Source organism: Anomalospiza imberbis, chromosome Z (assembly GCF_031753505.1).
Source record: "Anomalospiza imberbis isolate Cuckoo-Finch-1a 21T00152 chromosome Z, ASM3175350v1, whole genome shotgun sequence".
NCBI classification, from domain to species: domain Eukaryota; kingdom Metazoa; phylum Chordata; class Aves; order Passeriformes; family Viduidae; genus Anomalospiza; species Anomalospiza imberbis.
The window spans coordinates 29051938-29066813 of record NC_089721.1 but is presented as its reverse complement, the minus strand read 5'-3'; the positions used below and the strand labels follow the sequence as shown (position 1 = coordinate 29066813).

Genomic DNA, 14876 nt, shown 5'->3' with positions numbered 1-14876 from the left:
TAACAGAATTCTAAACTGAATAGACAGGTCTGGACAGTTTTATCATTCATTTTCCTATATGTGCTTCTGACACTGGGTGAAGTAACTACCTGTAATTCCTATCACTAATAAAACTGAGTAAAAAAACATCTTTTGCTGGCCAAGCACCAAAAATGAGGGTGTTTTCAGTTCAACAAAGAGCAGTAATGCAGCAAATGCAAAACTCACCTCCATCCCAATAAATTTGCAAACATTATAACTAGGAAAAAAAATTACACTCTTGAAAACTTAGTCCTTTATAGCACAAACTATTCACAGAATAATAAGAGCAAAAAGCAAAGATACTTGGGGCTTCCAGAAAGAAATCCCATCAGAAATACTAGTAATAAAATCATTTAACAGACTGGGACTAAAAATCATCTAGCATCAGTAAAATCTGTTCAGTTTGTTCTTGCAGGCAAATGAATTTACTCTGCCCTTCCACAATGACCACTAGCTATGTAAGAAAAACAACTATGTAACATTTGCTGCTTGACCACCAGATCTTAACACTTCTTGTCCAAGGTAAGTCAGCATCACATGTTATACTTCACTGAAAAAAGGCTGAAAATTTGCCTATTTTGAGAGCTAGGAACACTTACTCTTGACAAAGTCAGATTGTGAGCTCCAGCCAAAAGGAAGACAAGTTCTGAGTTACAATTAATTTGAGCATATAGAGTTGCAAAGACGAGGTCAGACAGATTTATCTGGAGCTTAAACCTCTGGAGTGCAAGGTCTGTATTCTACATAGTTATCAAACATGATTTAATGCAAAATAAACAAAATGTAATGCTAAAGCTAGCTCCTAGCTCTGACCATCATTAACTGAAACTGACAGAATAAAAGAGAAAGATTTAAAACAAAAGAAGACGAGCATTTTATTAAGAACTTTATAAAATCCTATTTTCTCTTTTGGGGATTTTTCTTACAATACTCCCCATCCCTTTTCTGCCCAGCCCCAGCCTAATTTTTAGGATCAAATTCTGGCTCATAAAGCGGTGCTATTTTGGTGGTAAAGACTGCTTAATATTGAAACAATTAATTGAAAACTAACAGATTCTACTTCATTCCTTGAAGCTTTGCTACCTAATTTGCTTTGTATATTTTAGTATGCAAGCAGAAATCTATGGGTAATTGTTAGCTGGATTGTAACCAAAACTTGTTCAACCACAGAAGCATCTTATTTTTTGATTTTTTGTAAAATGCATCACAAGATACATATTATAAGAAATCTGTTAGGACATACAAGGCAAGAACCATTAAAGAGATTTTTTTTAGCAGCATTTGATGTAAAAAAAAGGTTTTGAATTAGTGCAGAAGTAGATGAAAATTTATTCTATATTTCAAATACTTCTGTAAACTTGACTTTCATGCAAATGAAGAGACTGAAAATTACAAATATATACTGTATAAAGATGTTTTTGTTATTGATATTTTCTTCAGACCACTTTGGTTTTATTACTTATCAATATGCCAGTATGCAAACTTCAAACAGAAATAACAGTGTCATGTCATACTTGTTCAGTGATCTAAGCATTCATATTTTTAAAATAATATTTTTACATAATATCCAGCAACATGCAACTCTCCTTCAGATCAAGGTAGAAAGCTCACACCTTCAATTCACCCAAAGGTTCCAATTTGTTTATGCCATTGTTTTTGACACACCATGGTACAATCTAAAGGGACAGAATCATCATAATATCATAATAATGCAAGTCAGATAACAAATAGCTACTACTTCTCTCAAAGTTAATTAAATCAGTGAAAATTCTGCTCATACTGAAAAAAATACTGAAAAAATAACTTCTGCACATTCTGGTTTAAAGAACTATCTCCCATGTGCAATAAGGCTGATAAACATGTTTGAAGTTCCCTCTTACCTCCAGTGTCATGTACACAGTGCTAATTGCTACTTTGATTTCTCCATCTGCAATCTCCTTGAGATCCTTGAGCATAACCTCCTCAGTGTTTGCACCTGTTTAAGAAAAAAACCAAATTTCCATATATACAATTATCTACAGCTGACAGATGCACAAACAAATTAAAAACACAGTTTAGACACTAATGCTGAACCTTCTTTCTGTATTTCAAGATGTTGTATGAGAAAATTAAAGATAACATTAATATTTCAATGCTTAATGTTTCTAGAGGGATTTTTTAAGAAAGGAAGAGATTTAATGGGGGATACATACTAACAACAAGTATGAAGAATTAAGTCTACTGCAGCACCCATGTTCCTGTGTGAACACAGAAATTTTTAAGTTAATGTAATTCCAGCTGACGATGAATGTATAGCTAGGCAATTTCTATGGCCTAATATGAAATCACAAATATAAAATTACTTCTGAAATAATTAATATATTGAAAAGCACCTGTGGACTACTATGGTGTTTATGAAATATTGAAAAGCAAGGAACTTATGATATTCTGTAAATACAGTCATTCAACCTTTCTGACCTTCTTCACAAATTGTTAACACCAATGGCTTTGTCTTATGTACATCAAATCATTCATGAACGAAGTATATGTTTATGTACCATAGAAACATTATCATCAGAAACAACGGTGTAAAACAGGAATTGCAACTAGACATATTGGTATTTTTAAACCCAATGTATTGAAAATCCAAGTGACTAAGTTTCCCTCATTGGACATGTCTGCCTAAAATGCTGCGAAGATTCTCAAAACAAATACATATTATGTAGAGGAACATAACTACATCACCTGATTGCAACACAGACATGATAAAGATTCTGTGTAAAGAATGCTGCAAGCCATCTATCTCAGTGCAGGGGAACAACTAAAACATCCACCAACCTTTAAGGCATAGCAGTTTAAGATCCACCATGTGTTTGTAGAAATGATTTTCAAGAGGGAAACTAATACCAACCCAAGTCAAAGAAATTAATCCTTTCATTATTGTTCCTGTACGGAGTCCAGCTACTGCAGTCAATCTAATAACAAGATGAACATTTACACATCTGTCATTTAAAAAATTTTGTATATCATCGATAAACTTTCTGGGGGGCTGCAACCTATTGTGCCTTAAATAACAAATTATTTCAGGCCAATAAATCCTGATTTCTACCAGAAACTGAGAAGTATTTTGGGTGCATTGTCCTAATATTGCCTCAAATAATGAGTATATTACATAAAATACTCAGTAGAGGTTACATCCTTCAAGGGGCTCCTGAAACTCAGCGGCATCCTACTAAAAGAAATGTCATGTGCAATATATGTATATGCTATATGAATATACAGTAAATATGTGCCTTGTAATACACAGAAAACAGGAGCTATAAGGCATAAGAAGAAAAAGAAGAGTGCGTGACAGTGCCTTCCCCATGCCTCATGTGACTGGCAACCAGTACCATGCAGACTAAACCCACTACATATACTTGTCCAAGTTTCGCATTTGTTATTACAGAAAATTTCATGACAAAAGTACTAAACCGTTTTCCCTGGCAACTGGCAGAACTAAGAACTGACTTCCATAAAAACCACTTTCACCGCCACTTTTCAATCTAGACTGATTGCATACTGATTACTTGAGTGGAGGAACTTAAAGAGAGTTCATGTGAACGTTTACAGACTGAACTAAATTACCCTGTAATCTCACTGAAAGAAAGGGCAAAGGAAGCAGCACCTCAAATTCTGTCCTTGTCTACCAGACAGGGCAGCTGTCTCAGGCTGATGGTCTGAATTTCGATGACTACTTTCTGCATATGGGCAGATAGAGAACAAATAAAGACCCTGAGTCTGCATGGACCTTATGCTTACCTGATATATCTAACAGAGAAATATCCCTAGGAATTTAATATTCATTCTTTGGTAAGAACTTGGCAGCAAATGCCAGTAAAAATTGCAAGAGTCATTACAATGGTTTTCTTCAGGTGTTCACAGCATTTCTTCTAAAGTCTGCTACTAAATTTTGGGTTCAAACATTGCCACTTTAGATCACTGAATATTTCTACTTGGTATTTCTATCAGAAGAAAGGAAAAGAATTGCAACTTTCCCGCTGCTTCATTAATTTGAGACTGATGTCAAATTGACTTCACCTGTACAAAGCCCTTCGTAAATCTGGGTCATAACACAAAATCGACTTCCACACAACACAGGCAATTGCAACACAATTTCTGCCCATGGGCTGACACATTTTTTATGTCCATGTTAATCAACATAAATTCTTGATAAGCACACGTTTGTAAAAGCAATATATAAAATAAATTGTTAACTTTACCTGCAAGAACAATACAAGATTATTTATGAGCTAAGCTGTTCCTCAAAAGAAATCACAATTCCATGATTTAGAATATAAGAAAATTAATTTAAAATTAATATACAACATTTAACTGTCAATGAAGATAGCATGCTGCACCTATATTCACCACACACAATAAAACAGTATTCTGATACAATTACATAAATAGATATGTAACAGGTCTGAAAAATGGAAGGAAGTTGCACTACCTTGGGTGTTAAACTGAGTCTCCTGGAGAACAGAGATAATTTCCTCTCGTGGGGGAAGATCTGGAAACTTTTCCTCCAAGACTGACAATACTTTCTCCTGCTGCTCTGTCATTTTGTCAGCTTCCAAAGACATGCACTTGAAGAGGATGCTTCCTGAAACATTGAAAGACAAAAAAATCAATGATTCCTGTAGATATCAAAGAGGTACTAGAGAAACAAGATGTTTTACTTTTTTGCTTCCCAAACCCATTCCTTCTCGGAGGTTGTTTCCACTGAGAGTTCATTTAGAGTTTCACATGGAAACATTCTTCTAACACGAAGTTTCTAAATCAGAACTGTCTGCCTCTTCAGTGCCTCTGCTACAGCGAACTAGCTGGTCCTAATGCTGCCATGGTGTGCAGCATGCAACCGTACACTAACGTGGCTGTGTAGCACAGCCAGCAGCAGCCGACAGCACACCAGCCTATATTCTCCTCTCTCCAGGCATTAGACCAAGTGCTGCTGTGTTTTGAAACATAAATCCACATTGTCAACCTTCCTTCTATAGATAAGTAATTGAACACCTACAATGGAGGACATAAGGAGGACAAAAGGAAGAAATACTTTGCTGTGAGGATTGTGAGCCACCAGAACAGGCTGCCAGAGAATATGGGGATGCCCCACCCCTGGAAGCATTCAAGGCCACGTTGGACCAGGCTCTGAGCAGTCTTTCTCTGGACTAGAGAAAGGTATACCCATTCATGGCAGTGGTGTTTGAACTGAATGATCTTAAAGTCATTGGTCATTGTGGTGTAACTAATTCTCGATAATTCTTGTCAACAGACACACCAAAAAAACACCAATTAAGATAATCAGAATTTTAAAATTTAAGATAAACAGCACCCAGTAAATAGCTTCATAGTGATTGAACTGTCTAACGATACCAAAGTGAGAGTCATGTCTTTTCTGACAACTATGTGCTGCACATTAAGTCACCCCTTTCATTCCCTGGAGACTGGGATGCCATTTCTCTATATACCCAAAGATAGTGTTTGCTTCCAATCATTCACAGTAAATTCAGGATAATAAAATCTAATACTTCAGCCTTGAAATTATTTATTACTCTACTGTGCACAAGAATTTCAAACAAGTGTATAATTTCCTTGCATCATGCTGGGTCAATGAGCAACGAAGTTACAATAAGTGAGTAAGACAGTTACTGCAAAACAAGGCTTTAGCACAGAACAAAAAAGAGTAAATGAAAAACCTTGACACTGCCACCCTCAATCTCACTAGATGAGCTAGGATCTAAACATCTACTGTATATTAATTTTCCTTTTCTCCAACAATGTCATCATATGAAATAATAAGTAGCATTTCTTCAAAATTCACAAACCACTTACAACAAAAAATAATTATGCCATGCTAAGTAAACACACCCTTATTAAACAAATCCTGTGTGAATTAAACAATAAATAATGCTTAACAAGCCGAAAACTGCTCCCCATCAGATACTAATTTCTGAAATTAAATACAAATACATGAAGTTCCATTCTGTGTTTCTATTATGGATATTGTAACTGCCAATATTATTTTAATTCACAGCAGCTCTTTATGTCAGTCTTTCAATCACTTTAAGACAATGCTCCTGCTTTGTTTGATATTATTAAAAAATAAATATACACAGCATGAAAATCATATCCATATTGATATTTGTAAATCTAGGTACACAATGTAACAAGCAGATTTAAGACTTCTACAGGTAAATAACTGATATAAAAAGTATCCAGATATCTACACCCATTATCAAGACCTGGTTTTCAGTCCCTCTAACAGGAAGAAAGTTTCTCAACCAGATAATTAATCTAAAAATATTCCTTAGTTGTTGAACTCCATAGCAGATAACAGTGGTTGTGCTACATAAATACTCTTGACATACATTCTAAAGCTTCCACTTTTCTAGGAAACAGTGGTGACCAGAATGATTGAGACACCCCACAACATGCTTTCAGTCAGCACAGAGCTGCATCTGGATAAATGGCAGCTCAGGGACCAGGCTGCATGAAGTATTTTAGTAACAGCAATTTTCTGCTTTTTTTCATCCTCCAGAAACAGAGAGATAAATTGCTCGTGCACACACAAAGAGACTCCAGCAAAAGTGCTGGATCTACAACATGAGGTCAAATTCATCACACCTACTGGAGCAAGGCTGCAGCATATCCCATAAAGCCCCCCAGTAGTATTAGGATGAGTTATGCAGTCTGTCCATCTGCACAGAATCTCAGATACACAATGCATGAAATTTTTACCACAGCTATGTGTGCTTCAGGGAATGGAATATTAGGGTAAAACCAAGAAGAGAAAACCCTAATACAAACATACAGGAAAATGCAGAAGAACAAGAGATGTGAGTTGTATACCCACCCTAGCTCACCAGTTTGGAAGTCAACATGAAGTAACCTTCACTCACAATAGGCAGACACCTTAGAAAGGTTTCTAAAAGGCTCTGGTTTTGTCACTAGTCACACCAAAACTGTAGTGTTTGCAACTGATACCTTTTCTACTAGGATGAAAGCCAGAAAAGGACCATTCTCAGATTACTAGGGTGTCAGCAAGCCCCAAGATCAACATTTACTTGTCCTTTGATGCTATGATCATTCTTCAATACTCTCCTCATCACCAGGGAAGAAAGGCACACCTCTTCTCCCCCAAGCATCCTCAGAATTCCTGTGAGGGTTAAGATTCCAGGCAGTTTAGAAAAAGAGTTCACTTAAGTTACTTTTGCTTGACCAAAGGTCAGCAGTCCATTTAGTTATGTGCTGTCTTATAAATACCTGCTGTAAAAGCAATATATGGTCTCAGAAATCTGAAGATTATACTGAGTGTTGGTGCAACTCCCCAAGGGTTTCTGAAAGCATAATGGTGGCTGCTGTCTGCTTACAAGCAGAGAAAAAAATATATAATAGGCAATACAAGATTCAATATTATTTCTTGCGTACATAACACTTTACTACATTTTTTTCTGAAGAGGTCACTAGAAAATAGGCTAAGGCTCTTTAAAAATGTGCTTTTTATTATTTTTTTGCAAAGCAGTTTGGAAGCAAAGCATTAGTTTTGCCAAAAGCAATTGCTGTGCATTAATATTAAACATGATCTAATGAAGGCAGAAGTCGTTTTGGGAAAACATTAAGAACAGCACAAGCATCTCCTGAATTATAAGTTTATGGCTGAGATAAACAGTACAATGAAAATATAGGCATTTCTCCTGTCAAGGTTTTGTTCCAAAACCTGTAAAAATAAAGGACAGGGAAAAGGGGAAAACCAACAGTCCCTTACGGGAAGTATGCTTGAACACTCCTCACACACCACCTCCCCCAAAAAAACCTGCAAACCAAAATTGTAAATATATCCAAGTAAGCAATCTTCACTGTAATTAACAGGACATGCAATGAAACTGGAACACAACGTAACTGGGGAAAAGAGAGGAAGAGCACTGCCCCCAAAAAAAACTTCTTCCATATAATAAAAAGAAGTGTCAGTCCAAGTAAGTGCAGTGTTTGGTGCAGGTCAAAATTATCCTTTCTTCCGGATATATATATTAAGGATGCATCAGGGCAGGAGCATGTGAACCATCTGATCAATGTACAAGACAGAACAAAAAAAAAAAAAAAATACTGGCCTAATTCCCGGAGTCCTTAAAAGGGCATTTCTTAACATTTGTCTGGGCGGCTAGAATAACAAACTAATCTTCTCAACTTAAAGTCAGACTGCCCCAACAGGACATGAAAAGACCTCAACCATGCAGCTCATCACCAGCTAAAGCAGATTCACATTTAAAAAATTGCTGACACGTTTGCAGGAAATCTGTCTATATTTACATGTTGTGGTTTGCACCTTGTGGCATCCTTCAAGGCCTTATACAAATAAACATAAGGAGGCATTTTTGAGAATGCATTGACCCAAGATACCTGACAGTGAGTGCCTGGAATAACATCCTTGCCAGCTGGCTGCAACAGAGAATGTAATGATTCAGCAGTTTAATGGATCTTGAGTTTGGCAACAGTCCCCTTATAAATATCTCTTGGGAAATAAAATAATACAGGCCCAGGACTCTGGCAGGTTCTGTAATTGTTTGCTTCTGGCACAAATCCAGGGACAGCACAAGCTCTAACTTAAGGCAAATATGGCTGTACAACACTGATTCTCCAAAACAGGCTCTACTCAAAAGCCTAAGGGAAGAATTAGCTTGTATAATGTCTGATAAGGAGATAAAGATACCAGAAAAGCATTCACCTAAAAAAAAAATCTTTAAATATAAAAATGCCTAAATCAGTAATGTTCAGTTTCACAGGAAATGTCTTTTCTCTTGACTTTTTTTTTAACATAGACAATCAGGTAAAGTTTGGTCAAAGGTGAAATTTATATACATAAACATCTGCCTTTTTATTGAAATTGAAAAACTGCCAACAGACTTTAAGAAAAAAGAAGTTTCAAAAATAGTCAACAAATTAAGTTGTCTTGGTCACCACATGATAATTATAAAAGCATGAGATTTTCTTCTATCTTAAAAGTCTCCTAGCAAAATACTCACTGGAAAGTCAGATAATGAAAGAAGGCCTCGCAGCTCAGAGACTCAGATAACAACATCTCTTAGCATTTTTATGAAAATAAAATCCTAATTCTTAGCACTCTAACTCTTACTTTGGCCTTCTGTTCTGAACTTCACCTGAAATTCAGACAAACTAACCATATACAGATTTACACTGGAAGTAACCTAACAAAATATGAAAAACACAATAGAGCTTTTTTGCAGCCTCTGTATCTGTTCCTGTGCTGCTGGGAGAAGTATAAAGGCACCAAGTCTCAAGTGCAGCTGTGTTTTGTTCCCTAGGCTTTGCCAGTCACTACTCATACCATGCAAAAGAAGGTATGCAGGGACTTTTTATCCACTAAGTTCCTCAAATTTGCTCTACCAAATATAATAATCAAAATGTAATTACTCATTGATTTAAAAAAAATTATCTACTATATTCCCCAAGACTGAAAGTGCTATCTCTAACACAAACACTAATAAAAGCACTTTATTTTAATCTGGATACATATTAGAGGCACAAATCATGCTGATACATCCACATATAGTACTCAAACATGTTCTTGAACAGTATTCAGACATCTCCCACTAACTCTCCGCCAACAAACAAGTATCCTGATATTCCCAAAAACCCTTTTTTTTGTTCTGCCTCCAAAACCAACTATTATGCTTGGTCATTTGCTTAGATTCCTGGTGAGATACTCAACAGAAATTTGGAGCTTACAAACACATTTCATGGCAGGTTAACTAAAGCTTGTTAGCATGGAAAGATGCTGTAAGGGCAGGCTAAATGGTGCACTACTGTTAATGCTTACTCTGTGGAATATTAAAAAAAATTAATCATTTTGACTTCTTATAACATGTCTATTATAGTTATCACAGTGATGAGTACAAAGATTTACCAAGATTCTAGTTACTTCTCAAGTCTAAATGTAGACAAGTTTTCATAATCCTCATTAAACATGCCCACATTAATTTCTTAAAAGGACATTTAGCAGTTTCACATCATTAAAAGTTAAAATCTAAAAAATTTGTTGAACATTATTAAAACTCAGTAAGTAACTTAAAAGCAGTGACTGTTCTTTTCAACACCAGTTTTATTTCCGACTGAAAAGTTCTGTGCAGCAAATAAATAAAAAAAAAGGAATATAAATTATGAACTTCCAAGACAGAGAAGAAAATACTTATGATTGCTGAAGCCCATCCCCACTTTGTACTCTGCTGGGCATACACAACAAAAGAAAAGGAGAGTACAGTGAAGACTTGGTAACAATTTTTTTAAACAGCAAAAGTTTTGCATCATGCCATTAAAATATTCCATAAAAAAGTACAACCATTGGGAGGGAGAAGCTTTAACTTGTAAATATTAGATTCCAATCCATATTGTTGTCCACAATGCCCCTGGAATCAACGAACTGCACAGCTTTTCCAGCTACCCAGCTGGTATGTCGACAGCTTCATTTAATATTCTTGTCTAGTGATACAGCGAAGACCTCTCATGCCTATTTTTAAATGCACATTTTTAATATTCAATATAATGTTACTCTTTAACAAACTCTTTACTCCCTGCTTCTTTTATGAAGCTTCCTGTGGTCTCTAAAGGGATTGTTAACCAAAGAATGGATCACACTCTTTCTGCATGAGCAAATTCAGAAACACTCCATTAAACCTTTCAGTATTTAATATAAAGAGTAATCTCTCACCTCTGAGGAGATAAGCCAGTTGCTGAGTGATTAACTCTGGTGCCTTTTGAAGAATCTCTTTTACGACAAAAGAGGAAGAACATGCTTGTAACTCCAGGCTCCTGTCACATTGCTCATCTGGATTGATGACTTTGACAACAGCTGATTCCAAACTTTTATCCTCACTATCAAGCAAATTTAGAAGTTATACATATATTTATCTTTATACCTACATAGATAACTCAGTAAGAAAGTGCAACACATTTTTTTAAATTCTGGACTACAACAGCATTGTTATAGCTACCTGAAATCTGCTATAAAGCCAAAGATTGTCACAGACATCCTAAATCCATGATTCTTAAATTAAGTGTTCAGAGTTCTTTAACTGCTTGACTGCTTGATACATCACTAAGTATGACATTTCCCTCATCAAAATCTATTAAAAACTATTGAAAAAAAAAACTTCTACATGTGCTGAAAATAGTTTTCTCTAAATAGAGGAGATTTAGGATTTTCCCAACTGATTTTTTTTTTGTGTTTATATCACTTTATGTTTCTGTTTACAATAATAGTAACCAAACCAAACTATTTTTAATATTAAAATAGTAATTGTAATTTTTTTGGAAGGGAGAAACACAGGAAGTGACAGTAATAAATAAAGAGCAGATCTTACAGATAATTTTTGCTCTGAGGAGTGAATGATGCACTGAGCTGAGGCACTTGACACATCAATAGCTATGAGATTCACACACATTTCTTTCTTCAGATTTTCCCTACTTTTAGTCTAATCTATAAACTTCTTAGAGTACAATGGGGCCATAGGATGCTACTTGTCTTAAATGAAGTTCTAAGGACAGCTGGAAGTAAACAGCATGCTTCACTGTGGGCAAGACAGGCAGACCATTATAAAGAGGCTCTTCATAAAAGATTCACAACAGCCTTGTACATAGTCCCTCTTAAGGATGTGCATGGGAACATGGTCTTCCAGAGATCAACTCTGAGCCTTCTGAAAGGCTGTAGTTGGTAAGGACCACTATAATTCATCAGTCATCTTAACAGCACATATCCAAGTGTCTGGGCACCTGGAAATCAAAACAAGATTCTCAAAGGAAAGCTAACTAAGAAGCAGGAAAAGAACTCTGATCTCTTATCTACTGGCCACAGGAAACTTCCAGACTACTTAACTAAATTAAAACATCTAATCTAAAATGTGTGAAAACTCAAGGTTCTTAAAAGTGGAAGTTCCATTAAAAGTGATGCAAAGATGACCATTCACCTTGTTAAACTTATTCAACATAAAGGGAGACAAAATGCATTTTAGTTTCCTTTTTGTGGGTCTGTGTTAACATAGCAATATCAACATTAATACAGAAAAAAACGTTATTTTTTAAACAGCTCAAACTCACATAAGCCACCTTACTGTACATAAAACACAATACCTTGCCAGCATGTTGCTGTTTACAAGCGTTAAAGACAATTTCCCTTCAGCATTCAGCTGATGCAAATTGATTTCATCTCGGAAGATATGGACTGACTCTGGGATTTTCAGCTCTTCCAAAATAAATCTTGTCTCAGTGAAGTAGCTGAAGTCTTTTCTTGGTATGTTCAACACAGGTAAGCAGAGAACATCAGGAGGACTGACCTGTAACACAGGTGTGTGAGAATTGGACCTGTCTTTCATCAGGATCGTATTAACAGAGTAAGCAATTAGAAACAGCCTGGATTTTCTGTTTGGGGTTTTCTCTCCTTTACTTAGTTATAAGAATAAAAAAAAGAGGTATTTCACTTTTTTTTTCCTTCATCTGTCACTCTTTGCCTCCTATGAAGTACCTGGGAAACCAGGAAAGGAAAAGGATAAGGAATGAAGCACAAGACTGATTTTCTCATGTTATTCAATAAGCCATCTAATAACCACTCATTCATTTTAGTATGGAAATAAATGTTGATTAATTATCTTTTAAAAACTCACTTTTGATAATAACAAAACCATTGTTTTTACAGCAATTGACTTAACAATAAGATGTCTGTAACAACCTGGAACAAGTGAATTATGATCACTCAGTCCAATTTTTCCATTACCTTGTCTAGAAAGTAGGCATAGGCCAGGGTAGAAATAAGTGAATCCAAATCACAGGGTTTATTCCCAAGAACAACATGGACTTTTTCCAGGCGTTTGCTCCTGTTCTGTAACATATTAGAAGACAATTGCCATGAGTGGAAATGATGAGAAAAAGTCAAATGAGAAAAGTTCAAAGGACAAGTTAAATATCAGGCTTTGTACTCAGTTTTAGTATTTTTCACTGCTGATTGAAGGAATGGAGTTCCTGCCCACAAGAAGAACATTCCTTGGCTTCAGAGCACCCCAGAAAGCCAAAACCAAAATTGCACAAGACACCATAGTTTAGAACCCAATGAGGTCTGAATCTGACAGAAGTCTCTTTCACAGCAAAGTAACAGACAAGCAGCAACTTCATGTATACATGGAAAAGCTTTTCAAAACACCTCACAAATCCATTTAGAAAAACAATCCAAAAGAGTGTAGAAATACAAAAAACAAAATACACAGAAAATAATATGTAGCAAGTTGTAATTTTAATATTACCCTTTTTTCTTCACTTAGCTGAAATCAGTAAATAGACAAAGTAACTGCCTTTCATCCTGAATCTTCAGAAGCTGAACACAGCTGAAGTACTATGAGTTTTTAATTTTTTTCACTTAATGACATTGAGAGCCTTCCAAACAAGATGAAAAAAGAAGACAAACCTACTGTATGAAAGCAAAGCATTGAAGAGAAGGACCTACCTTCTTCATAATTACAAACACAAAATATAAGATGAAGTTTTTCTCTTGTGCACATCATTACTGTCAAGTTAGCTGCATGGAAACATTAGTTTATTTACTTTCAATGCTTCTTAATTGGTGAAACATATGTGACTGATACTAAGAGACTTGTTTCAGAAACAAACACATGAAAGTAAACATTTCTGTTGTTGGCATGTACAGGCTGATGTACTTTCTGCTATTTTTAATTGGAATTCTGGGTACCAAAATTTTAATCTTTCAACAGGAACATATAATTATTATATTACCCTTAATAATTATAAATGTGCAATTTGTCTTAACCTAACCTTTTTTCTCTATAAGGAATAAACTTAGGTTCTCTTTCTCTTAATGGAACACAGCCATCAAAATACATTTGGGTACGAAATCCAGGAGAGAGTCTCCATCCCCTATATTCCCTCCATTCTCAGAATGACAATTTACTGAATAATACAATGACTGGAACAGATACATTCCTTTACACTCTAAGTCTTCACTAGCAACAAACCCTCTCCATTAACTCTTTTCACTAGAATTCTTGTAACATGTTCTTCTACAGCATGCATTTCTCATTGATTTGCCACGATAAAGAACAAAAATAAAGCTCAGAAGCTCATCCTTTTTTTAGTACCCTCTCAATAAAGAATTTCTTCACAATACCTAATCTAAACCTGCCCTTTTCCAATTTAAGGTCATTCACACTTGCCCTATCACTACACATCCTTGTCAGAAACCCCTCTCCAGCTTTCCTGTACTTCCCCTGTAGGTAGCAGAATGCTGCTCTAAGGTCTTAACTGCAGTCATCTCCAGGCTGAACATTCCCAACTCTCTGAGTCTGTTTTCCGAGGAGAGCTGCTCCAGCCCTGTGATCAACTCAACAGATCTCCTCTGGATTCCAACAGGTCCATGTCTTTCCTGTGCTGGGACCCTAGAGCTGGACACAGCCCTGCAGATGGGGTCTCAGCAGATCAGAAGAGAGGGGCAGAATCCCCTCCCTCCCCTGCTGCCCATGGTGGATGCAGCCTAGGACACAACTGGCTTTGTGGGATGTATGAACACATTGCCAGGTTACAAAACTGGCTTTGTGGGATATATGCACACATTGCCAGGTTACAATGAACTTTTTCTTCACAAACACCCACAAATCTTTCTCCTGAGGGCTGCTCTCAGTCCCTCTCTACCCAGTCTGTGTTTGTGCTCGGCATTACCCTGGCCCAAGTGCAGCACCTTGCATTTGGCCTTATGGTTCATGAGGTTCACCCAGGCCCATCTCTCAAGCCTGCCAAGGTCCCTCTGTGGTAGTGACAGTGAC

At 36.2% G+C, this 14876-nt stretch overlaps 1 protein-coding gene across 6 annotated transcripts in view; it reads right to left on the bottom strand.

The window, feature by feature from the left end:
• Window positions 1–14876, bottom strand: part of PRUNE2 (prune homolog 2 with BCH domain) — a 134393-nt gene that overhangs the window by 95436 nt on the left and 24081 nt on the right. For all 6 annotated transcript variants that reach the window (XR_010994503.1, XM_068176566.1, XM_068176568.1 and 3 more), the window contains exons 2-6: window positions 12824–12928; window positions 12184–12386; window positions 10766–10929; window positions 4493–4645; window positions 1902–1996 (exon numbers count right to left, since the gene is read on the bottom strand). Coding sequence is in view for 5 of the 6 variants with exons in the window: in XM_068176566.1 (XP_068032667.1) it covers window positions 1902–1996; window positions 4493–4645; window positions 10766–10929; window positions 12184–12386; window positions 12824–12928 (720 nt within the window). In the remaining variant the exon portion in view is untranslated. The remainder of the gene's footprint in view (window positions 1–1901; window positions 1997–4492; window positions 4646–10765; window positions 10930–12183; window positions 12387–12823; window positions 12929–14876) is intronic.